Below are 25,089 nucleotides of genomic sequence, written 5' to 3'. Positions count from 1 at the left end.
GGAGCACCCATGGGTGCCCCAGGTTCCTCCTGCTCATCCCAAATCCAGGATGAGCAGGGCTGCACCAGCTTCTGTCCCACAGGAAGGTGAAATTGGTGGGAATGAGGATGGGAAAGGGATGTCTGATAAAAAATTAAACTCTGATTTAAAAATTCTACCCCAGCAATTTGGGATTTGCTGCTTTGTGGATAAATCCTGGCGCTGGTATTCCCAGCCAGGCTCCATGTTAAAACTATAAGACAGCAGTTGAGGGGGGTGATACATAAATTGATAGTTAAATTTAAAATTTAAAAATCTGAAAGTTATTATTTATTAAAAATAATTTATTATTTATCTAAAATTTAAAATTTATATTTTATGAATTTATTAAATATATATAGAAATTTATATATATTTATTCTGGACACAGCTTCACTCCCTGTGCTCTGATTGAGCAGGAGCTAATTCCAACCTTTCCTTAGCCCTCAGAAAAATGTGGATGAATCCATCAGGAAAGGATTAAAGCTGAATTATCCTCCTGAGATGCCCAGCTCCCCTTAACTAAGCCCATCAGGCTTTAATTAGCAATCAAGTGGCATCACTTATTGACACGCAAAGGGGTGTATTCTCAAAGACAGACGCCTTTAGAATTTAAAAATAAATTAATAAATAAAATAAATTTAAAAATAAAATTAATAAAAATAATAATAATAATTTAAAAATTAAATTGAACCAGAGGCATCAGAAATTCTCACCCAATGTGGTTTGTCCTCAAGGAAATTTCCAGTTCTCGGAGCACCTGAGTCGACTCCTGGACTCGTCTCCTGAATTTCTGCGATGGAATGAGCAGCAAAAATAACAATTAGGCTCTATTAAAAAATATCAACATCTCACCCAGCACAGAGGGAATGAAGAAAACATGGGGGAAACTGAGAACTGCTCTAAATCCCCAGGAATGCAGCGACAACAGCCCAGCAGTCAACGGGAACACGTGTGGAGAACTCCCTTCTGTTCCCAGGAACAGAAACTTCCAGGATTAATTAAAAGCCTGGAGATAAATAAACGTTTCTTTGTAAGCCAAGCTTTGGTTTAACACCAAACCTTCTCCTGAAGGTTGCAGAGCCCCTGTGCTTTAGAAAAGGAGGTGGCAGAGAGCCAGGGGGGCTCCTCCATCCCAGCTGGAGCGGGGTTGGAGCATCCTCTCCTCCCTGCCCGTGGGAAGGTGCTGAAACAGCCGGAGAAATCCCTCTGGAGCAGCTGCTGTGGCACATTCCCATCCCAAATGAGAGCTGAGTGGGGAAGAGGGATAAGGGCAGGCTCAGGTGGGATGTTGGGAGGGAATTCCATGCATGGAGCTGATCCCCATGGATGGGAATTTGTCAGCATGGATGGAGCTGATCCCCATGGATGGGAATTGTCACCATGGATGAAGTTGATCCCCATGGATGGAGCTGATCTCCACGGAAGGAAACTGTCACCATGGATGGGAGTTGTCACCATGGATGGAGCTGATCTCCATGGATGGGAATTGTCACCATGGATGAAGTTGATCTCCATGGATGGAGCTGATCTCCATGGATGGAGTTGATCCCCATGGATGGAGCTGATCTCTATGGATGGGGGCTGATCACCATGGATGGAGGTGATCTCCATGGATGGGAGTTGTCACCATGGATGGAGATGATCTTCATGGATGGAGCTGATCCCCATGGATGGGAATTGTCACCATGGATGGAACTGATCGCTACGGATGGAGCTGATCCCCATGGATGGGAATTGCCACCATGGATGGAGTTGATCCCCATGGATGGAGCTGATCCCCATGGATGGAGCTGATCCCCATGGATGGAGCTGATCCCCATGGAGGGAGCTGATCCCCATGGAGGGAGCTGTCACCATGGATGGAGTTGATCCCCATGGAGGGAGCTGATCCCCATGGATGGAGCTGATCCTCATGGAGGAAGCTGATCCCCATGGATGGAGCTGATGCCCATGGATGGAGCTGATCCCCATGGAGGGAGCTGATCCCCACGGAGGGAGTTGTCACCATGAACAAACAGTGCCCTCAGCTGCACTGAGCCTCTGCCAGGCAAATTCCCAGAGACAAGGACTCAAACCTCGGACAGCCCTTCTCAGGGTGAGCAAAGGGCCATCAGAGAGAGGTTTGGCCAAAGCCAGGCCTAGAGCCCAGCTCAGGGACAATTTGTCAGATTATTTCCTGAAGCCAACATTATTAAAACAAGCTGTGCTCCGTGTCAGATAGTCCTTGGCTTCCCAACATCTGCTCTCCTTCCCAAGCTGGAAAACTGCACCAAATTCCCAATTTCTCTTTGCTTCTCCCTGAAACTTTCCAGGGCATTTGCACAAAGGCAGGAAGGAACCTGGACCCCAGCACCATCCTGGCTGAGGAACAAGGGACAGGCAGGAGGAAACAGGATGCTCCTCACCTTCCTGGTCACTGCTGGGTCCAGATATCCCTTCAGCTTCTGGATGTAAGTGTGGGGAGGATTCTTCACTTGGAATCTTTCCTGGAAAAAAGGCAAGAATAAACATCAGCCGTTTTGCTGTGTTTACCCAGAAAACACATGCACCGCATCTATATTAAACAATATAGATTTGTAATACATTCTGTTCCTAAGTGGATAATCTATGCATGAAATTAAAATAGATTTAAATGGATCTTGATATTTATATCAACAGTTTAAAAAAGACACCTTAAACATTCAGTGGGAATTCTGAATTTTAGTTGCACATCCATCTGAAGTTCCAGGGTTTCTGCTCAGCAGGAGCATGGAGAGGAAGGAGAAGTGTCAGGAGAGCAGCTGCAGCACCAACACAAAATCCTTTTTAATCACGTGGAGAAAACCTTCCCCTATCCCAGGCTGCTCCAATCCCTGTGCACCCCGGCCTTGGGCACTTCCAGGGATCCAGGGGCAGCACCAGCTCCTCTGGGAATTCCAGCCCAGCCAAAAATTCCTCCCCAGTCTCCCATCCATCCCTGCCCTGAGTGCAGGGATCACTGAATCTCCAATCATTCCCCCCTCAGCCCCAGATGACAGATTTGGGTGACAAACACCAGCTCTGTCTGCTGGGAGCTCCCTGATTTTTCCCTGCTTTCCCAGTGTCCAGCTGGAAGTTTATCCCACCAAAGCTGCCCTGAAACACGAGCTGTTCCATGAGCACTGTGCTGTGTCCAAACCTCCTCACAGCATTCCCAAAGATTCTCATCCTACTTGTATCTTGGAAGGACTTTAAGCTATTCTGCCCCTTTCCCTGGAGGAAAGATCTCATCCCAATCTCCTGAAATTTCCTCTTTTATCTGAAACCTCCCTTTATTAGGTCAGGATGCAATTCTGACTGCATTATCCCGAGGTTATTCCAGGATGAACAGGACACCCCTGCCCAGTTACCAGAACTGCCTAAACACCACAAGTTCTTCCCGTTATTATCTTGCTGCTTGCTGGAAAAGAAGTAATCCATCACGGCCAGCAGGAAAAAAATGAAGGAAAAACTCTTCCCTGAGCTCCACCAGCCCTGGTGGAAGTCACAGAGCACTCAGGGCTTTCCTCTTCTACAACTGGATTCTTTTTCCATGCACCTCCACGCAGCTCTGGAATTGGCATTTCCTATTTTATCTAAAAAACAGCTCAGAAAATGCGAAGTTCTTCGCTGAGGGTTCTTCTCTGGACAAAGTGACACCAGCAGGGCCTGTCCTGCTCCAGCACCATGTCCACCATCGTGGATTCCTCTTGGCTCTCTCAGGGATTCCTGGAGCCAGGCTGACCTCAGTGGCTCCCATGGGGCAGACAGAGATTTCCTGGAAGCCCAGAGTGGTTTGGTTGGAAGAGCCCTTAAGGATCCTCCAATTCCAGCTCCTGGCAGCAGTGTCCCATCCCAGCAAGGCTCCACCTTCCCTCTCCCATTTATTCCCCCCTTTCTTGGGGCTCTGTGTTGCTGACAGCGCTGTGCTCACTCCAATCCCCCAGAGAAGCTCTTTTGGATTAATTCCTCTTCCCACATAATCCACCCTTGTCTGCTGAAGTGACAGGAGCTTTTCCCAACCACCAGCTTTAATTGCCTGGAATGCTCAAAATTAAACATTCCAAGAGATTCAAGGAGCACATTTAACAGTCTGGGATGCAGCTACTGGATGTTTGTGTTTGTTTTCTTCAAACCTGGCTGCAATTATGTATTAATGTAATAATCTCTGCAGCAACATAATTTAAAAAGACGATGCTGATTCTTGTGGAGTGGAATTATTTGGGTTAAAGGACTTTCCATATGTTATCCATGAGCAGCAAACACCAGCAATTCTCCTACCTGAGGAGTGACCAAAAATTACTTGTGGTAAACATCTCCTAGGCCTGAAAACATTTTTACAGCCCCCTCAAGTGTTTCTTTTTTGCTGGTTTGGAAAGCTACCAGGGATTAGCCTTTAAAATTGCCCTTTCCTGGCTAAGATTCCTGTCTGGGTTTATCCAGCTCGGAGTGTTTTATATTAGGGGCTGATTAATAAGCTGCAAGGGCCAGGCTGTGCAGTGAGGCCTCCAAGTCACCCTGGATGTCTGATCACAGCCACGCTCTTCCCAAAAATCTGACTGGGAGCTCCGAGGGGTTGGGAATGGAGCTGGCTGCTGGGTGACCTTCCTGGAATCCACCAGGATCCTCACATGGTCCTCCTTGGGAGCATCCCAACACCCACACTTCCCAAAGCACTGCTGTGCCATAGAAACCACAGTTAAAGAGTTAAAAATCCCTGTTTTATTTCCTGTCAGCTCCTCCCCTCCACTTCTGGCAATTCCCACCCACTCCTTGGCCAGCTCTGCTTCCAAAGGCAGGATTTGACACCATCCAAACGAGGTCGGGCATTTTCACCACACAAAAAAAAGCCTCAAATCCGGGTTGGGGCAGCCAAACTTTGCTCAGCAAATGCTGTGGGGTGACATCACGACTGGGACATGGTGGCTTCGCTGGATTGAGCCATTCAGACACAACAAAGTTCCCAAATCCTGGCGAAAGCCTTTTTATCTCCAATACGTGAGCGCTGCGAGCTGCAGCATTATCTGCTGAAAGGACTGGAGCAGCAGGGACTCTGTCAGCCACCAACAAAGCAAACCAGCTTAATTCCCAAGGATAAAGGTCCTTTTTAACTTGGAAAATCCCTGGGGAGGCAGGATGGAGCAGCACAGGGAATGGAAGGACAGCACAGGAGAGAAATTACATAAACTGGGCCCAGCACCTTCCTATGGGGGAATAAATGGGGAGAATTCACTGGGATTCAGTTCTGAAAGGGATTTGGGACAAGGGATGGAGGGACAGGAGCCAGGGAATGGTTCCCACTACCAGAGGTAGTACCAGAGATTGGGAATTGGGAATTCTGGCTGGGCTGGAATTCCCAGAGCAGCTGGGGCTGCCCTGGATCCCTGGCTGGAATAACCTGGGATAGTGGAAGGTGTGCCACCACAGCAGGGTGGGACTGAATGGCTCTAAAGTCCTTTTCAACCCACCCCCATTCCATGATCCCACAATTCAGGGAAAACCAGGAGCACACCACCTCTCCTGTGCCTCTTTCAGCCAGAATTAGCACTTTCTTTTCCAACAGACACAGAAAAAAAGGGGAGCTGGGGGGGCTTTGCTTCAGCAGCCAAGAGGAACTGCTGGACTTCTGCACTTCCTCTTCCTCATGATCCTACAAAGAACCTGACATCTCCTGATCACCCAGCTCTGGAAAACACATTCATTCCGGAACCAGGAAATTGTGCCTTTTCCAACAATCCTCGGCTCCCAAAGCCATTCAGGGCATTTTTCTGCCTTGGCCCAGATGTTATTCCCATTATTCTCATTATCCTCCCGGAGCTGTTTCATTCCTGGGATTCACAGATGCTGGGGGAGCACCCAGCTCGGGATGAGAATCCCACAGGCTGTGCTGGGAGTGCATCAACCCCACAGGAGGTGTGGGAGCACGGGATGAAGAGATCCACAGGAAAACCGTGAGGTCTGCACCCAAAATCTCCTCCTGAGGGCTTTGTGGAGCTCTTCCCTTCCTGAAGGAGTTTGTGGAGCCCCACGGAGTGGGATCAGTGGGGAAGGAGATGGACAAGGAGATGGACAAGGAGATGGGGGCAGTGTCTCAAACCCATCCTGAACGTGCAGAATTCCCCATCTCCCACAGATCCAGAGGGTGGCTCGGTCCCATCCCAGCAATCCAGCCATTTCCATAGCCTATATTTTATATATTATATATAATATTAATAGTATTATTAACATTATATATAATACTTAGATATTCCAGCGCACTATTTATATATTGTGAATATATAGTGTATTTTATATGTTATACAAATTATAGATGTAATATAATCATTAATATTATATAGAATATTTATGTATTCCAGTACAATATTTACATATTGTGAATTTACAGTGTATTTTATATGTTATATATAATATTAATATTATATAGAATATTTATGTATTCCAGGGCAATATTTACATATTATGAATACATAGTGTATTTTATATGTTATATATAATATTAATATTATTATTAATATTACATATAATATTTAGGCATTCCATGGCAATATTTACATATTGTGAATATACACTATATTTTATATGTTATATACAATATTATTATTATTAATATTATATAGAATATTTATGTATTCCAGGGCAATATTTATATATTGTGAATATAGAGTGCATTTTATATGTTATATATTAATAATATTGTAAATAATGTTAATATAAACATTAATATTATATATAATGTTGACGTAAATTTATTTATTTATTGTAAATATATTTTATTGTAAATATATACAATATTATATATATTGTATTTATTTATTTATTGTAATTTATTGTAAATATATTTATTGTAAATATATACAATATTATATATATTATATATAATATTAATATTATCATCATTAATATTATATTATAAATATTATTATATAATATAATGTTATATGTAATATTATCATTATTAATATATATAACTATATATTAATAATAACATTAATATTATTGTTAATATATTAATATCAATATTGATATTTATACATTAATTATAATATCATTGTATATGATATTAATATTATAATATATTATTATATATTATTTTAATATTATAATATTAATATATTATTATCTATACTATTTAGGTATTCCATGGCAATATTTATATATTGTGAATATATATGATATTCTATATTATAATATATATTTATATATATCTAATATATATATTAGATAAATTATATATAAAATATTAATGGCTGCACAGGTTGGATCAGCTCCCAGGTGGGAATTTGCACATCCAGGCTGGGATCAAACGGCTCTGCCCGTGCTGCTGCCAGCAGGAACTTGGCACCCATTTCCTGCTGGCACAAACCTTGTCATCCCTAAATCCCATCCAGTGTCACCCCTGCCATGGCCAGGGACACTTCCCCTGTCCCAGGCTGCTCCAAACCTGTCCAGCCTGGCCTGGGACACCACCAGGGATGGGAAATCTGCAAACACTCGCTGCAGTTCCTGCAATTTTTCAATGTCTCAGTAAACTGAACCTTTAAATAGCTCAAGCTTTACATTCCCTGCACAGGAAACTCATGGGGAAAAAAGCAATTCTTCAATAAGCTTTATTTTAAGGTACATGTGCAGTGAATTTAAACTGCCAAAGGGCAGGGTTAGATGGGATATTGGGGAAAAAAATCCTTCCCTGTGGGAGTGGAAACACCCTGGGACAGGATGCCCAGAGAAGCTGTGGCTGCCCCTGAATCCCTGGAAGTGCCCTAGGCCAGGTTGGATGGGTTTGGAGCAATCTGGGATGGTGGAAGGTGTTCCTCAGGTCAGAACTGGATGGGCTTTAAGGTCCCTCCCAACCCAAACCATCCCTGGAAGTGCCCTAGGCCAGGTTGGATGGGTTTGGAGCAGTCTGGGATGGTGGAAGGTGTTCCTCAGGTCAGAAGTGAATGGGATTTAAAGTCCCTCCCAACCCAAACCAGTCTGGAATTCCATGATTGTATCAGACACCCCAGCATTGTAACAGCTGAATAGGAAATGTCCCATAAATGTCTTCATCCCAATGTCCCTGACCTCCTGCCCAGCTGTCACCCTGGTGCTGAGTTTACATCCCAAGGGAAATTCCCCAGTGCTGGATCAATTATTTTCATTAGCCATTACTGCTGAACTTTGTGGCATTTTCCTGCTGGCTCCCAAATTCAAATCCCACTTGGTCACATTTTGTTTCCCCCCCAAAATGCTATTCTTGTTTACCCATCACATCCTGCTAATTGCTGCACAGCTCACGAGGAGGTGCCTCAGCATCTGGCACTGCCCAATCCAAGCTTGTTCCTGGCTCTGGAGGTGAACAGGGCTCAGCCTCCTGTCCCTGGAGGGGACAGCTCCAGCCGTGTGGCGTGGGCAGCCAAACACTGCCTGGGCTGAGATCACTTGTTCATGTGATCATTTGATCATTTAATCATTTGTTCATTTGATCATTTGTTCATTTCATCGTTTGTTCATTTGATCATTTGTTCATTTATTCATTTGATCATTTATTTGTTCATTTGATAATTTATTTGTTCATTTGATCATCTGATCACTTGTTCATTTGAACTTGTTCATTAATTTGCTCATTTGATCACTTGATCGTTTGCTCATTTGTTCATTTGATCATTTGCTCATTTGTTTATTTGATAATTTGTTAATTTGCTCATTTGTTCATTTGATCATTTGTTCACTTGATCATTTGTTTGGTCATTTGCTCACTTGTTTATTTGTTCATTTGCTCATTTGATCATTTGCTCATTTGTTTATTTGTTCATTTGTTCATTTGCTCATTTGATCATTTGCTCATTTGATCATTTGATCATTTGCTCATTTGATCATTTGCTCATTTGATCATTTGATCATTTGCTCATTTGCTCATTTATTTGCTCATTTGATCATTTGTTCATTTGTTCATTTGTTCATTTGTTCATTTGTTCATTTGATCATTTGCTCATTTGCTCATTTGATCATTTGTTCATTTCATCATTTGTTCATTTGATCATTTGTTTGTTCATTTTCTCATTTGATCATTTGTTCATTTGATCATTTGTTCATTTAATCATTTGTTCATTTGATCATTTGATCATTTGTTTGTTCATTTGATCATTTGTTCATTTATTCATTTGATCATTTATTTGTTCATTTGATCATTTATTTGTTCATTTGATCATTTGATCACTTGTTCATTTGAACACTTGTTCATTTATTTGCTCATTTGATCGTTTGCTCATTTGTTTGGTCATTTGCTCATTTATTTGATCATTTGCTCATTTGTTCATTCGATCGTTTGCTCATTTGTTTATTTGATAATTTGTTAATTTGCTCATTTGTTCATTTGATCATTTGTTCATTTGATCATTTGTTTGGTCATTTGCTCACTTGTTTATTTGTTCATTTGATCATTTGCTCATTTGACCATTTGATCATTTGCTCATTTGTTTCGTCATTTGCTCATTTATTTGCTCATTTGATCATTTGTTTATTTGATAATTTGTTCATTTGTTCATCTGATCATTTGTTTATTTGTTCATTTGTTCATTTGTTCATTTGATCATGTGCTCATTTGCTCATTTGCTCATTTGCTCATTTGATCATTTGTTCATTTGCTCATTTATTTGCTCATTTTATCATTTGTTTATTTGATAATTTATTCATTTGCTCATTTGTTCTCGTTTCCAAGACTCTGAGGTCAGGCTGAGCCGTGCAGGGCAAAACCAGCAGCTCCCAGCAGCCAGAGGGAATCCAGGATGGAAACACCAGCGGGGAAAGGGAATATCCCTGTGGGAGCTGGCACCTCCAGGCTGGGAGCAAACAGCTTCTGGGACACGGGGAAACACCCAGGACACAAAGCAGGGAGTGACAGAAGCCCAGGATGGGCTGGGGTGGCCTCAGCCATCACTGCCACACCTCCAGCAGCACAACAAGGGAGGAACGGGTCCCTGAAGCTCCTGGGACCTGCAGGGTCCTGCCCAGCCCAGGGATGCTGTGGATGGAGCAGCTGGGAGGAGACATCCCCCAAAAGCTCTCACCTGGTCACAGATGAGCTCCCACTTCTTCTCGTTGTCGTACTGCCGCAGGAGCCGGGCCTTGTCGGGGGGCAGGTTCATGGCGTTCTGTGGAGAGACAGAACACTGTGAGGGATCCACCACAGCTGCAGCAAGAAAGGCAGCGTGGCTGCTCTGCTGGAATTGTTCCCTCTGAATTCCTGCTGCCAGAGCTGCTCAGGAACGTTCCCTCCCCGTGGTGGGTTTGGCCCCAAAAGCGCCAGTGAATCACGGGGCACCCAAGGGCAGAGCTGGGACACACCAGGTGAGCGACTGAGGGACAGCCCTGAGCTCCAGTTCCTGCGTTTTTAGGAAAAAAATATTCCCTGTCTGTGGGAATCCAGAGCTTCCCTCTGGGACCCTGGCAGGGGTCAGGAACCCCCCTGGACAGAGCCCCCAGAGACACTGGCTGTGATCTCTGACCATGGAAAAGAGTTTTCAATCTTACAGGATGAATTACAAGCTCTCAGTGTTTGATATAAGTAATAATTAAGTGTGGCATGGGTGCAAAAGTAAAATTTTAGGATTCTAGATTAGGGGTTCAGAGGGGACAAGATGGAGGAAATTGGGTGTGCCTTGTCCTTTTTCTCCTTCTTCATGCCCTCCATGTTTCACTGTGGTGTTGGCATTTTTCTGTTGGTTCAGGCTGGGGACACACTGTCCAACGTAGGTGACAGATATTGGCATGTTATTGTAAATCCAGCACAGGTAGTTTGTGGTATTTAATGTTTGTACCATCCCACTGAGGCAGAGCCCCACACGCTGCCCTGCAGGACAGAGCTGCGGCAGGGCAGCAGAACATGTTAGAGATAAACAGAATAAACAACCTTGAAACAGCACAGATTATTTATGATTTCTTCTTTGGCAGCGGGGCTGACAGACAGAGAGTTTTTCAATCTGGGAATCATCAATACCCACAGATTCCAACACCTGTCAGGGTGGGAAGGTCCTGGCAGAGCTTCCCAGAGCAGCTGTGGCTGTCCCTGGATCCCTGGAAGGGTCCAAGGCCAGGCTGGACACTGGGGCTGGAGCAGCCTGGGATGGAGGAAGTGTCCCTGCCCATGGGATGAGCTTTAAGGTCCCTTCCAATCCAACCTGGTTTTGGATTCTGTCCCTTCCAGCAGACAGGACAGAGCTGCCACAGCACAGGAGCCACTCTGTGCCCCAGCCAGGTCCCACTCCCTTCCCCTGAGCACATTCCCAAGGGAAACACCCCCCACTGCAGCTGGGGCTGCAGGACAGTCCTCTCCCAGTGAAATGCCACTCATTTCCCTCCAGCAGCTACCCAGGCTGGAAAATCACCACACTCCACCTTATCTGGATGACACAGATCCTGGAGTCAGGATTGGACTGCCCAGCCCCCAGAAACAACAACCCCAGACCGTGAGTGACAGGAGTAAAGGAAGGGGAGAGGCAGCAATTATTTGATCCCTATCGCTCCTGCCTCCTTTGATGTGAGCTCTCCTTCCAGGACAGCTCTGGGAAGGGCGGCTTTCCCAAGAGCCCTGTCCCAGAATGTGCAGCACAACTGTCCTGCCTGTGCTCCTGGAGAACCCAGGAAGCGTGGATGGGACCCAAAAACACCTGGATGGGACCTAGAAACACCTGGATGGGACCCAGAAACACCTGGATGGGACCCAGGAACACCTGGATGGAACCCAGGAACACCTGGAGGGGACCCGGGAACACCTGGATGGGACCCGGGAACACCTGGATGGGACCCAGACCTGGATGGGACCCAGAAACACCTGGAGGGGACCCAAAAGCACCTGGAGGGGACCCAGAAACACCTGGAGGGGACCCAGAAACACCTGGAGGGGACCCAGGAACATCTGGATGGAACCCAGGAGCACCTGGAGGGGACCCAGGAGCACCTGGAGGGGACCCAGGAGCACCTGGAGAGCTCTGCTAACACCAGGTCTGGGCAGGATCCCAATCAGCCTGGCCGAGCACAGCAAGGCCAAGTGGTGGGTGGAGAATCTGCTGAGCACTTCTTGGGCTCCAGCAGCTCCTGGGCTCCAGCTGGAATTCCCAGACTGGCCCCAGTTAACCCAGTTAACCCCTGGGGACCTCTGGCAGTCCGTTCCCAGTGAGGAAGATCTGGCTGGTCCCAGTGGCACAGGACACAACAATAAATCAGGAATCAATAAATCAGAGTTTTGGACTGGAATCCCGCTCCAAGAGCACCTTCCCCAGCCATGTGACACACAGCCACCAGATTTATTCCAGCAGGGGGTCCCTGGAACCATCCCAGACCCATCCTCTTCCCTCTGTTTCCTTGCACAAACCCCATCCCAAGGAAGGGAAGAGGAAGGATGTGGGCAAGCAGCACCTGTGGGGATCAGCCCACCAGGACACCTCCCTGGCACCTGGAAAATCAGAATTTAAGGGAGCTCCTGGCAGGATCACAGGTGCCAAGGGTGGTTCTGTGCCAGGGGATGCAGTGCTGACCACACAATGGGCACCAGGGCAGCCAGGCCAGCCTTGGGAATGAGGGACAGCTGAGGGTTTTGGAGTGTTCCTGCTCCTGGGGATCCCCTCCACACCTCCTGCTCCCATGGCTGCTCCTCCCAGAGCTTGTTTTCCATCAGATTAACAATGACTCTTTCTCCTGCTCATCCCTGCTGTCATGTTGACAGCATTTACAGGCTCTGATGGTATCTGTGCTTGCTTCTCCTCTCAGTCTCTCACCAGGCACCTTATCAGCCCCGCTTATCATTTCATGCACTTCTTGGTATTTTTCCTGAGGGCTCTTCCAGCGCCATTCCTTCCTCCTGAGCCATATTTCACAGCTCCACTGGCTCCCAGCTGGAGGAAAAACTCGGCTGTTTACCTGCACTGCAGCCCTTGTCGAGCTCTGATCTCCTTTAATCAGCTTAGGCACCCTGGCTGGCAGCAGGGCAGGAAACCTGCCTGGAAACCTCCCCATGGCAGGGCTGAGAGCCTGCAGGAGAGGAAACAAGAGCCAGCAGCATCATCTCCCCAGCATCATCTCCCTGCCAGACAAAGCCACCCAGCTCAGTCTGCAGCAGAAGGATTTGGCTTTGCTCCACACAACCACTCCAGCTCACTCCAGGCCTCCCTGCTCTCTCCCCCAGGGAAAATCCTCTCTGCACACCCTGGTTTAGCTCCCTGTGTACAAGCTAAGGGTGAACTGCAGCTATTTATTCCCAAAAAGGGATTTAAAGTGTCACCGTGGTATGGGCAGGAGCAGGGGGAACCCCACAGTCCCTCCAGTCCTGGTTTGAGCTCTGCTGGAGGGAACTGGGAAGGAAAGAACCACATTATTTACCTGCATGTGGCTGTGGCATCTTGCAGGATTTTTCACAGAGGAAAGAAAGAGAAAACAATTTCTGTTTCTGCTCCTTGTTTTCCCATGTGGAATGTGTTTGGAGAATTGTTTCCCTGGGGTGACTGATGGGTTGGATTCTGGTGAGGATTGTTTGAGCTGATGGCAAATCCAACCCACTGGGGCTGGACTCTCAGAGAGGGTCAGGAGTTGTGAGTTAGATTTGGTAGTTAGAAAAAGTAGGTTTGTAGTTTTAGTATCTATTTAAATAGTATATTAATGTATTATAGTAGAGTTATAATAAATCATTCAGCCTTCTGAACTGAGTCAGACATCAGCATTTCTTCCCACTGGGTTCACCTGCATTTACAATTCCAAACAGAATCCCAGAATAACGAGGTTGGAAGAGACCCCTAAGATCATCTGTGCCCTGACACCTCAGCTAGGCTATAGCACCAAGTGTTTTTTTAAACACACCCAGAGATGGTGATCCTGCCACCTCCCTGGGAAGACAATCCCAATACTTTATTATTCTTTTGGTGAAATTTTTTTTTCCTAATATCCAACCTGAACCTTCCCTGACGTAGCTTGAGAAAATGGAATCCTAAACCACAATATTTTTACCTCCATGGGAAGCAGTAGGTTTATGTTGTTTTGTTTTTCCATCCCTGCATGGCACTACCCCAGGTGGCTCCTGAAATGCAAGAGCACTGCTCCCAGGTCCCTAATCCAGCCACAGCAGCAGCAGGAGCCAAGGCAGAGTACTGAGCTGGCTCCAGGAGCTTTGCTGGAGTCACACCCAACCAGACACTTGGGTTGTCTGGATTTCTTATTCCCTGTGGATCCCTGGAATGACTCACCAACATCTCCTGGCCACTTTCAGCTCTTACAACCCTGGGCTTCACACATCCCAGTGTTCTTTAGTTAATGACAGGTCTATGTCCTGTGGTTTCCCTTTCCATCTTTTCCCAATTAGAGCTTTGGAGGCTTCTGAGAGCAGAACTGTTCCCTCCCTAAACCAATCCAAACTCCTGCCAGTGTCCCCTGTGCCACCACCCACTTGTGCAGCTGGAGACCCTTTGCCAGCAGAGCAGATTGGAGCAGCTCAGGAGGAGCTGCACCTTTAACTGGATCCCAGAAACCCTTTTCTGTCAGTGGGAACTGCAGCTGAAGCTTTTGGCCAGGTTATTTTGCCCCCCTGGCCGAGCCCAGGTGAGCTCTGCAGCTTCTCCCCCAGCCTCGGGAGATCAGTCCCACCTTCCTCACTTCCAATTTTCTGTCGGAACTCAAAATGTCCCTCAGACATTTTTTGGAGGTTCCAGGCCCAGGTCAGAAGCATTTGAGACCCTGGCAGGCAGCTGGAAACAGCTGTGATTTTGGGTTTGAGCCATGGAATGAGTTACCAACCTTGCAGGAAGAACAAGAAGTCACAAAAGTTTAGATATTAGAGTAGAAGTAGTTATAAAGTAGAGGGAAGAATTTTTGAGTGCTGTACAGGGGGTTTGGTTTTGTACATGGGGGTCAGAGGGTTTAAGATGGAGGGATTTGGGCCTGTCCTGTCCTCCCTCTTTCTCCTTCCTTACCTCCATGTTCTTGGTGATGTTGGCACTCACAGATTGGTTTGGAGTAGAAAGGCACCATTTAATATAGGTAATGGGCACTGGGGAAAAACTGTACCCATGTAACACGTAATGTACCATATATAAGATAGAAAAGCACCATTTAATATGGGTAATGGGCATTGGGACAAACTGTACCCATGTAACACGTAATGTACCATATATAAAATAGAAAGGCACCATTTAATATAGGTAATGGGCACTGGGGAAAAGCTGTAAACATGTAACACGTAATGTACCATAGATAAGATAGAAAAGCACCATTTAATATAGGTAATAGGCATTGGGGAAAACTGTAACCATGTAACACGTAATGTACCATATAAAAGATAGAAAAGCACCATTTAATATAGGTAATGGGCATTGGGGAAAAACTGTAAACATGTAACACGTAATGTGCCATATAAAAGGTAGAAAAGCACCATTTAATATAGGTATTGGGGAAAAATGATAAACATTTAACACGTGATATACCATATAAAAGATAGCAGCAGCCCTCAGCAATGGGAGAAAAGAAAAGAGTCAAAAAAGATGTCAGGGTGTGTGTGTGCCTCTGCCTGAGCTGTGAGCAAACCACAGCAGCCCCAGAAGAAAATCTTTTAGATAATTTGCAATAAACTGCCTTGAGACCAAACAACAGAGACTGCTGAGTGTTTCTTTAGAAGCACGGGTGGGAGGAGAGACTTTTCCAGCACACGGAACCCCTGAACTGGGCCGGGGTTCTGACAATTTCCATGACCTCAGGGTTCTCCCAGGTCTGGGAGGGGGAAAGCTGAGCTCTGGCAGGTCCTGAGCTTCCCAGGGCTCAGCAACACCTCCCAGCTGGAGCAGCCACAGCTGGAGCCTCCTGCACAGCTCCTGCTGGCTGCAGGGGCTCCTGGAAACCCATCCTGGCTCCGCTGTTCCCCCCCGAATTCCAAAGTTCTGCACGTCTGCTGCGACGTGCCAAACCAGCTAGGTAAGCTTCCCCTTCCTTTGCTTTGCTGGATAAAGCTGGGCCTTAAATTAAGCACAGCAGCAGATGGAAAACTGGGGGGAGTACAAGCAGACCTCCAAAATATTCAATTGCTGAAGAGTTAAAAATAAAACCGGAGCGCAACAAGGAAATTTATGGATTTTTAACCTAGGAAACAAAGCCCAGCTCTGTCCAAACTGGCGGAGCCTCCAGTTTCAACACTAAAAATCTCATTTTTGGACTGATCTGCAGGATTTGGGCACCACCAGCATGGCCTGGCTTTGTCCTTGGGCTCAGAGATGTCCCTTGGGGTTGTCCTGCCGTCCCTTTCCATGGAAAATGGGCACTGAGGGAGCTGCTGGTGGCCACACGTGGTGGCCCCAGGCCTTGGGGCTCCTGCAGCCAGCATTATCCAGGGAAAATGCCCAAATCCATCCCCAGAGCAGGATGAAGCACCCAGCTGGAAAGGGAAGCACCAGCAGATGCCTCCAGGGGCCACCTTGCCCAGGTCACACCAGCACCAACGCCAGTGCCAGTGCTGGAATGACTGAGCTGTGCTTTTTCCAACTCACTCCTCGTTTCCCTCAGGATTAAAAGGCCCAACGTTTTGGAAAACCAGCACAGGAACAACTCAACTGACTCAAAAGCATGAGCATTGCTAATTAATAGCACTGCTAATGAATAGCATCAGGCTGCTGCTATTATTGATCACATCATCTTCAAGTCCGCATCCCTTTCATTAATGAATCCTGACATTAATTGTGCTGGGAACGAGCACAGAGTCCTCCTGATCCATTTGTTCCCATGAACGGCCCTGGATGTGTCAGTAGGAGCTCATGAAGCCCTAAAATGCAGGATGGGGATGGAAAAGGGCAGGAAAGCAGAGCCTGGCAAGGGAAGAGAAGGTGAGTCCGACCAACGCCAGCGCTGCAGGAAGGGACATTAAAAACCATCCATTAAAAACCATCCCAGCAAAGAGTTAAACTCCCCACTTCCATAAAAGCACTGCTGACCTCAAAAGGAATAAAGGCACCCCAGGAAAACCTCATCTGGCAGGACACACCCTGATGTGGCAGGAGAGGGTGAAGGGAATTCCCTCTCCTCCTCCATCAGACACTGCACAGTAACTCAAACTCCTGAGAATTAATTCCCAGCTGGAATTCTCCTCCTGTCCTCCCTCTGACTGGGATTACTCCCACCTTCCACTGCTCCCAGAGAGATGGAAAAGCAAACCTGGATCGTTTCTGGCTTCCCAGAAGCCACACTTAGGAAAAGCACTTAGGAAAAAGATCAGGGCTTCAAAACACTTCAAACAAGTCCTGGTCCTCGTGACTGGGATTTACACACCCACATCAAAGCTCTGCTCTTACTCCAGGCTTCAAGGACTCCCCAACCTCACCTGGAACTTCCCAATCCGAGTTTATTCTCCAGCCCATTTGTCACACTTCCCAGTTGCTGAGGTTCAGCAGAGAACTTTGCCTGCAGCTCTGCAGGGTTTATCTGACTGCACTCCTGATTTTTCCTCCATTTCACTCAGGGCTGTTTAAAGTATTTTTAACTTTTATTAATATCCAGTGAGTTCTTACAAAGCAGACCCCAAACTGGCTGGTAAGGCAAGTCCATAGCTCCCACCTCCTGAGGCAGAGCAGCCCTTCCCTGGCTGGAGGGAGCCTGAGAACCAAATCCCAGCTCCAGATGGATCCAACTTTCCTTCCTGGCACTGAGCTGCCCACATCCTCCCAGTGACCAGCATCCAAGAGCAACCAAATTCCAAAACGATTAAAAAGAGAATGAAAAGCAACATAAATCAGTTCAGATGGGTTCATGTGACATCGTCACCCTTGGCTGTCGGAGATGTGATGGCTGAGGGTGGAAATGTTCCCTCACAAGCCCTAAATTTAGCTGCTGTGAAAAGGAACCAGTTTAGAACGAGGAGGATGCCCAGGCAGGAGCAAAACCTTTGTGCTCATCCTTCGAGGCTGGAGCAGGACAACTCCAACTTCCCAACTCTCATCCTCTCCTGGCACAACCAAGGGGCTGTTTGGTGGTGGCCTGGAGCCATCAAGAGTCCCCAGTGGGACCTCCTGCCTCACCCCACTCACTAAATCACCTCTAAGCTGGGGTTTACTACAGGTCTGCACCATCTGGGTACAGCATTCACTAAATCACCTCTAACCTGGGCTTTACTACAGGTCTGCACCATCTGGGTACAGCATTCAGGGGTGCATGTGGCACCTGGGGACAGGGGCTGGCAGTGGCCTTGGCAGTGCTGGAGGAATGGTTGGATCTGATGATCCCAGAGGGCTTTTCCAACCTCAGTGATTCCGTGATTCTTCATCCTAACACACTTCCCAGGTGGAACACACATTGAGCAGATCACTCCCAAAATTCCACAATCATCCAGGTGGGAAGAGACCTTGAAGATCATCGAGTCCATCAACCCTAAACCATCCCTAAACCACGTCCTAAGCCACATCCAGAGACCTCCTGAACTCTCCCAGAGATGGTGACACCACCACACCCTTGGGCAGCTCATTCCAATGCCTGACTGCTCTTGCAGGGAAAAAAAAATTCCCAATATTTAACCTGAACCTCCCCTAGTGCAATTTCCTGTCGTGTCTTCCCTTGGGACATGGCAGAAGACCCCAAGCCCACCTCATTTCACCTCCTGTCCATGAGCTGTAGAGATCAGTGAGTGTCCCCCTGTGCCTGCTCTTCTCCAGACAAAAATTCCAGAAGAAATTACAAAATTCCGTAAGAAGCAGGTCCTGGCCCCAAACCCTGCCCACTTGCCATGGCTGGAGAAGGTTCCTCACCCTGCCCTGACTGTGACCCCTTCTGCAGAAAAAGTCTCTGTGTAGCTCCAGGAGCTGCCTACCAAAACAACCTCGGGATTTTATCACAGCATTAAAATTTAATTCCAGGGCCTGGCCTGTAAAACAGCCCTTAATATTCTCCTAGAATATTAAAATGCAACTTTTTTTGCAATTTTCTGTGCTACTTAACTTCCCAGCCCTACTCTGGTGTGTTTATTTAGGAAAGCCAGAGGCAACTGAAGCGAACTCCAAGTTCCCTGACTTTATGAGGGATCCAAGCTAAGCTAAAATTAAATGTGCTTATTGTTCTAATCCTCCTTCTCCTCTCCTGTTTTTTTTTTTAATTTAACTTGTCTTTGATCTAAAAATACCAATGCTCTGCCTGCACCAGGCCTTTCTCCTCCTAAAGATGCCCCAGATCCGTAGGGAAGAGCTGGAGAAGCTCCCACAGCGTGGAGGGACTTGCTGAGGGCGTGTGGAGCTCATCCTTGGGGAATGATTGGGGAAAAAAAATCAAATCAAACTCTTGAATTCCGGATCCAGGATTCCCCACGTGCATCTCTGTGTGATCACCCAGGAATATCCATTTCACCTTTGGAAGGGGAAAGCTGGGATGTGGAAAAGTGTGGTGACAACACAACCTGTGGTTCCTCAGCTGGTGAGGGAGGAGTGAACATCCAGGAATCTTGTGGAAGGGAAGGAAGGGGGAATATTCCTTGGGACACCATCACCTCCTGGGTGTTCATGGACAACCTGGAATGCTGATGGAGCCTGCCCTGGAGAGGTGGGGATGTTAAATTCCTGCTCTGACAAGAAGGAAGACCCATGGTGAAAGTTACAGGCCATAGGAAGCAGATCAGAGTAATGGAAACAGATTGGCAGAATACTGATAAAGCTGTAAATTGGATAAAGGAAGAAGCTGTTAACTTTACTCAACCATTTATTCTTTACTTTGGGACTAAATTTACCACACCCATATCCATCACCCTATGCACGAGAAAATTTTGGATCCTCTACATTTTTAACATCTCCCTACTGGCTTGAAAAGGTATGTGAATAAAAATTTGAATATTAATTAATTAAGAACTGTACTTATTACAAACAGTATTTTAACTGGTTTTTCAAGATAGACCCAGTTTTGATATTTCACTGTGCAGTAAAAAGTACTTGAATGAGATGTTAGATTTCTGATTAAAGGCTAAGAAAATAGAAGTGACAAATTTGGCCCCCACAGGGCTACGATGGACGATGCCCACGTGCAAGGCAGACGCTCAGATTCCTCAGTTTTGCCATCCCTGTGGTTTTCCATGACTTTTCTGAGCCCTTCCGTGTCCAGCTGCTGCCCTTGATCAGCACTGCTATTTGCATATTTATCATCAATTAGCATTTCCTTCCCAGCTCTCCCCAGAGGCCAATCCAGGCATTGTGGGGATGGAAGCAGTGACAATCCTGAGTGGTGGGACAGATGGGACTTGAGGGACAATTTCCTCATGGAAAGGGTGGCCAGGCCAGGGGATTGAATCCCCATTCCTGGAGGAATTTAAAGCCATGAGGATGTGGCACTTGGGGAATGGTTGGATTGGACATCTTGGAGAGCTTTTCCAACCTTGAGGAGTCTCTGATTCTCTGATCCTAAACCTCTTCTCCTCACTGGCAGAGCCACGATGTCTCCAACCCCTCTGAGGGAACTTTGGTAGGTTTTGGGGACCGAGGGCTGCAGTGACCACAGAGCTGCTTGTTCCTCTCAAAAATCCAGACTCAGCTTAATGGGAAAGCTGAAACCTCATTAATTCACCACTGGGAAAGAACTCCATGGTAGGAACGCTCCAAAGGCCAAGCCAGGCCTGACTCACTCCGAGCTCTGAGCCCGTCCCGTGGCTTTATTAAATCGCTCATTGCTGATAAGGCAAACCACAAAATCCAAAATTAAAGCCCTTTCAGTGAAATGTCAGAGAAAGTGGCTCCCAAAGAACCCAGATGCGTATTCCAAATTGCACAGATGGTGGGCAGTGCCCACGATTCCATCCATGGGGCAGCCCCGAGAGCTGGGAGCTGCAGGGCACAGAAATGCTGGGAAACACACACAAAAGGGGTTCTCAGCGATTTTTACATCTTTCCCACTCCTGTGCTGCCTCACAGCAGCACAGAGAGCAACGAGGTCCAAGCATCCCTACAATTATCCCAAAAACACCAAGGGATTTCGGTTTTTCTCTGAACTTCTCCCCACATTCCATTAAAAAAGCAGCTTTGCTGTGAGTCAGAAGATCCCATCCCTTCATGCTGTTCCCTACAAACCCTCTGGGAGTGGAGCATGTCTCACCTGTGGGACTGCACTGCTGCTCATCCACCAGCTGCTCAGGAGGAAAAGGAAAATTCCGAGCAGCAGCTCCGACTGGCAGCTGTGCACACCCCACTGCACCACAGCTGGATGGCATTTTGGGAAGGAATTCCTCCCTGTGAGGGTGGGAAGGCCTGGGCACAGATTCCCAGAAAAGATGTGGCTGCCCCAGGATCCCTGGAAGTGTCCAAGGCCGGGTTGGAGTGCCCTGGGATAGTGGAAGGTGTCCCTGCTCGTGGCAGGGTGGAATGGGATGGGATTTAATATTCCATCCCAAACCAGCCTGGGATTCTGTGATTTCTGGGAGATTCCTGAGGATGAGAAGGGATTTTCAGAGGGTGGGTGGAGCAAAACCCCTCCGAGCTCCCCTCACATGGAGGATCCCTCACTTCCCCTCCAAAGGGATGAGCCGATCAGGGACGTCAGCCAAGTCAACCTCATTCAGGAAAAGCTGGATAAAATTCACATCAAAACACTTCAACGTCACCTCACTGTAATGTTTAAGGCAGTTGATGATCCCAAATTATCCAACATACCTCCTGTTTTAAAGATAACATGTATTTTCCCATCAGAAATGATGGAATTCCAGAGAGGCTTGGATTGGGAAGGACCTCAAAGCCCATCCCATCCACCCCTGCCATGGCAGGGACACCTCCCACTGTCCCAGGCTGCTCCAGCCCCGTCCAACCTGGCTTTGGGCACTGCCAGGGATGCCACAGCTTCTCTGGACAACCTGTGCCCACAAACACTCTCCTGACATATGGACAGAAATCCGTGGAATTTATTCCAAGTGAGTTTCTCACGCCAACACCAACTGAGATTCCAACTGCAGCGCCCACGAAAAGCCCCCACGTGGCAAAATCCTGCCCCCATCCCCACACAGCCAGATGGAAAACATCCCCCCAAAGCCAGAATAAACCACAGGGATGTGCTGAAAGGGGCACCAATAAAATCCAGGAGCAAATCCAACCCACGGGGCCGGCACGGTTTAGTCTCAGGACAGGAAACCCTGATGGATGCTGCTCTAGGAACAAAACCTTCATTTGAATAATATTAAGGGTCAGATAAACCAAGAAAAATAAATGAAGTCAGGGATAAAAAGCCTGGCCTGGGGCCTGGTCCCAGGTTTTCTGTCTCCAGTGAATGTCAGCACGAGCCCAGCTTGGAAAACCACGTCCCAGACAAAACTGCTGCTTTGGAGGCAGCCAGGAACTCGCTCAGATGCTCAGGATTGGAGCCTATTTTTAATTTTTTAATTTTCCCTGAGCTCTCTCCCTTCCCAACATCCTCCAGCCAACCCAGGTCTCTGCACTCCCCTCACGCTGCCCAGAGGGAGCAGATAAATCAAAAGAACTCCTTAAAAAAAAAGCAAATTATTTACATCCCTCTTTGCTGCACTCAAGTACTTGCTGAACAGGGAAAGCAATTTATTTGGAAGTCTATTACACCTAAAAATGTAAACACCAGAAGAGGCTCTCACACACCAAGCCTCAACCCCAAGGTAATTTTTCAGAGCAAGTTACAAACTTGGATTTATACTGGAAATATTTACAGGTCTCACTACTGCAGGCACCACTCCAGCCCGGCAGAGGAGGTGCAAGGAAGCCAAAATAAACCCAAATCCTCTGATTTTCCAGCCCTAAAGAGCAATAATTCCTGCAGCAGGGCTGCTGTGTCCAGTGCTCCGGTGTCACTGTCCCCAAGGCTCCCTGACATTGTCTGGCAATAAATCACCTGGGCTGGCAATAAATCCCTAAAAACGTGTCTCACACACACGTGGGCATTGTGTGAGTGATTTTAAGTGACTAAAATCCCGCATTTCCAGACACCAGCCCTGGTTTTCGCTGCTTCACCGGACACAAATTTCACGGCACCTTTCTGAAATATTTTTTCTGACGTGTTCAAGGCTCCACGGATTTGCCAAGATTGAGGCACCAGGATTTCAGGGAATGCAGTTTATCCCCGCTTTCATTGGATTTCCATGGATCTCAGGATGGGTAACTCTATTTTCCTTGAGTTTCCCTGAGACTGGGGGTGTTTAAACCTTATTTCTTTGAGTTTCCCTGGATCTAAGGGGGTTTAAACCTTATTTCGTTGAGTTTCTCTGGATCTAAGGGGGTTTAAACCTTATTTCTTTGAGTTTCCCTGGATCTGGGGGGTTTAAACCTTATTTCTTTGAGTTTCCTTGGATCTAGGGGGGGTTTAAACCTTATTTCTTTGAGTTTCCCTGGATCTAGGGAGGTTTAAACCTTATTTCTTAGAGTTTCCATAGATCCAGGGGGGTTTAAACCTTATTTCTTTGAGTTTCCCTGGATCTGGGGGGTTTAAACCTTATTTCTTTCAGTTTCCAGAGATCCAGGGGGGTTTAAACCTTATTTCTTTCAGTTTCCATAGATCTGGGGTGTTTAAACCTTATTTCTTTGAGTTTCCATAGATCCAGGGGGGTTTAAACCTTATTTCTTTGAGTTTCCCTGGATCTAGGGGGGTTTAAACCTTATTTCTTTGAGTTTCCCTGGATCTAGGGAGGTTTAAACCTTATTTCTTTGAGTTTCCTTGGATCTAGGGGGGTTTAAACCTTATTTCCTCAACTTATCCTGGATCTAGGGGGGGTTTATCCCCACTTGCCTTAAGTTTCATTGATGTGGGGGGGTTTATCCCTTTTTTCCCTTGAGTTTTCCTGGATTTGAGGGGGTTTATCCCCCTTCCCTTTTATTTTCTGGATCTGGGGGCGGGGGTTCTTTATTTCATTGAGTTTCTGTGGACATGGATGGGTTTAGTTCCCTTCTCTCCTATTTCCCTGGATCTGGGAGGGGTTGCTTCCCTATTTCCCTGAGTCTCCCTGCATCTCAGGTGGTTTATCCTTTTTTTCCTTGAGTTTCCCTGGAGGGGCCATACAAGCAGCAGCTGAGGGCACTCGGTTTGCTGGAGAAAAAGACTGAGGGGAGAGAGACATATCCCACTTTGGAGCTTCCTCCTGAGGGATCACTTTGCTTATTCCTTAAGCACTTTTACTGTGGCCATCCCAAAACCAGTCCCAAAGGTAGGTGCTAGACTAATAAATGTTTGAACTCGCCCATAAAATCCCTACTAGGTTACTTTTTCCAAATAAATCTGTGGCTGTGCTGGCTGGGCTCCCATTCCTGAGGCAGTTCTGGATGCTATTCTTAATCTCTGTGAGAAGATGAATCCCAAATTTGTGGAAAGGCACCTAAACTCAGGAAAAGAAGGGGAAAGGGAAAAAGGGGAAAAGGGGAAAAGGGGAAAAGGGAAAAAGGGAAAAAAAAGGAAAAAAGGGGAAAAGGGGAAAAGGGGAAAAGGGGAAAAGGGGAAAAGGGGAAAAGGGGAAAAAGGGAAAAAGGGAAAAAGGGAAAAAGGGAAAAAGGGAAAAAGGGAAAAAGGGAAAAAGGGAAAAAGGGAAAAAGGGAAAAAGGGAAAAAGGGAAAAAGGGAAAAAGGGGAAAAAGAGAAGAGAAGAGAAGAGAAGAGAAGAGAAGAGAAGAGAAGAGAAGAGAAGAGAAGAGAAGAGAAGAGAAGAGAAGAGAAGAGAAGAGAAGAGAAGAGAAGAGAAGAGAAGAGAGAGGAGAAGAATTTCTTTCCAGCTCCTGTCATCCCATCCTTACAACTGAATCCCACAGGATTTCTCACCTGATGGCAACAGATGTTTAAATTCCCTTTGTTTATCCACAAATATGTTTCTAATTTCATCTTTTCATGTCAGACACACTTCACCTGCTCACCCTCCCAGACATCCACCTCGTGATTTTCCTGCTGCAGGAAGCCTGTAACCAGGAAAAACTTGGATTTCATAAAATTTCCCTTTGAATTGGTATCTCCTGCCAGGAGCACACCCAGGGTGCTGCCAAAATCATGAAATCATGGAATCACAGAGGTTGGAATAGACCTCCAAGACCACTGAATCCAACCTGTGATGGATCACCCAGCCCAGAGCACTCCAGCTACGGTGCTGATGGCACAAAAATGGGGAAATTAT

At 46.5% G+C, this 25,089-nt stretch overlaps 1 protein-coding gene across 10 annotated transcripts in view; it reads right to left on the bottom strand.

Moving 5' to 3' along the window:
- Nucleotides 1-25,089, bottom strand: part of FMNL2 (formin like 2) — a 113,869-nt gene that overhangs the window by 38,388 nt on the left and 50,392 nt on the right. For all 10 annotated transcript variants that reach the window (XM_072931775.1, XM_072931777.1, XM_072931774.1 and 7 more), the window contains exons 2-4: nt 10,068-10,151; nt 2,427-2,507; nt 735-811 (exon numbers count right to left, since the gene is read on the bottom strand). In XM_072931775.1, coding sequence (XP_072787876.1) covers nt 735-811; nt 2,427-2,507; nt 10,068-10,151 — 242 coding nt within the window. The remainder of the gene's footprint in view (nt 1-734; nt 812-2,426; nt 2,508-10,067; nt 10,152-25,089) is intronic.

The sequence above is a fragment of the Taeniopygia guttata genome, chromosome 7 (assembly GCF_048771995.1).
Source record: "Taeniopygia guttata chromosome 7, bTaeGut7.mat, whole genome shotgun sequence".
NCBI classification, from domain to species: domain Eukaryota; kingdom Metazoa; phylum Chordata; class Aves; order Passeriformes; family Estrildidae; genus Taeniopygia; species Taeniopygia guttata.
This window is presented reverse-complemented; position numbering and strand designations above follow the sequence as displayed.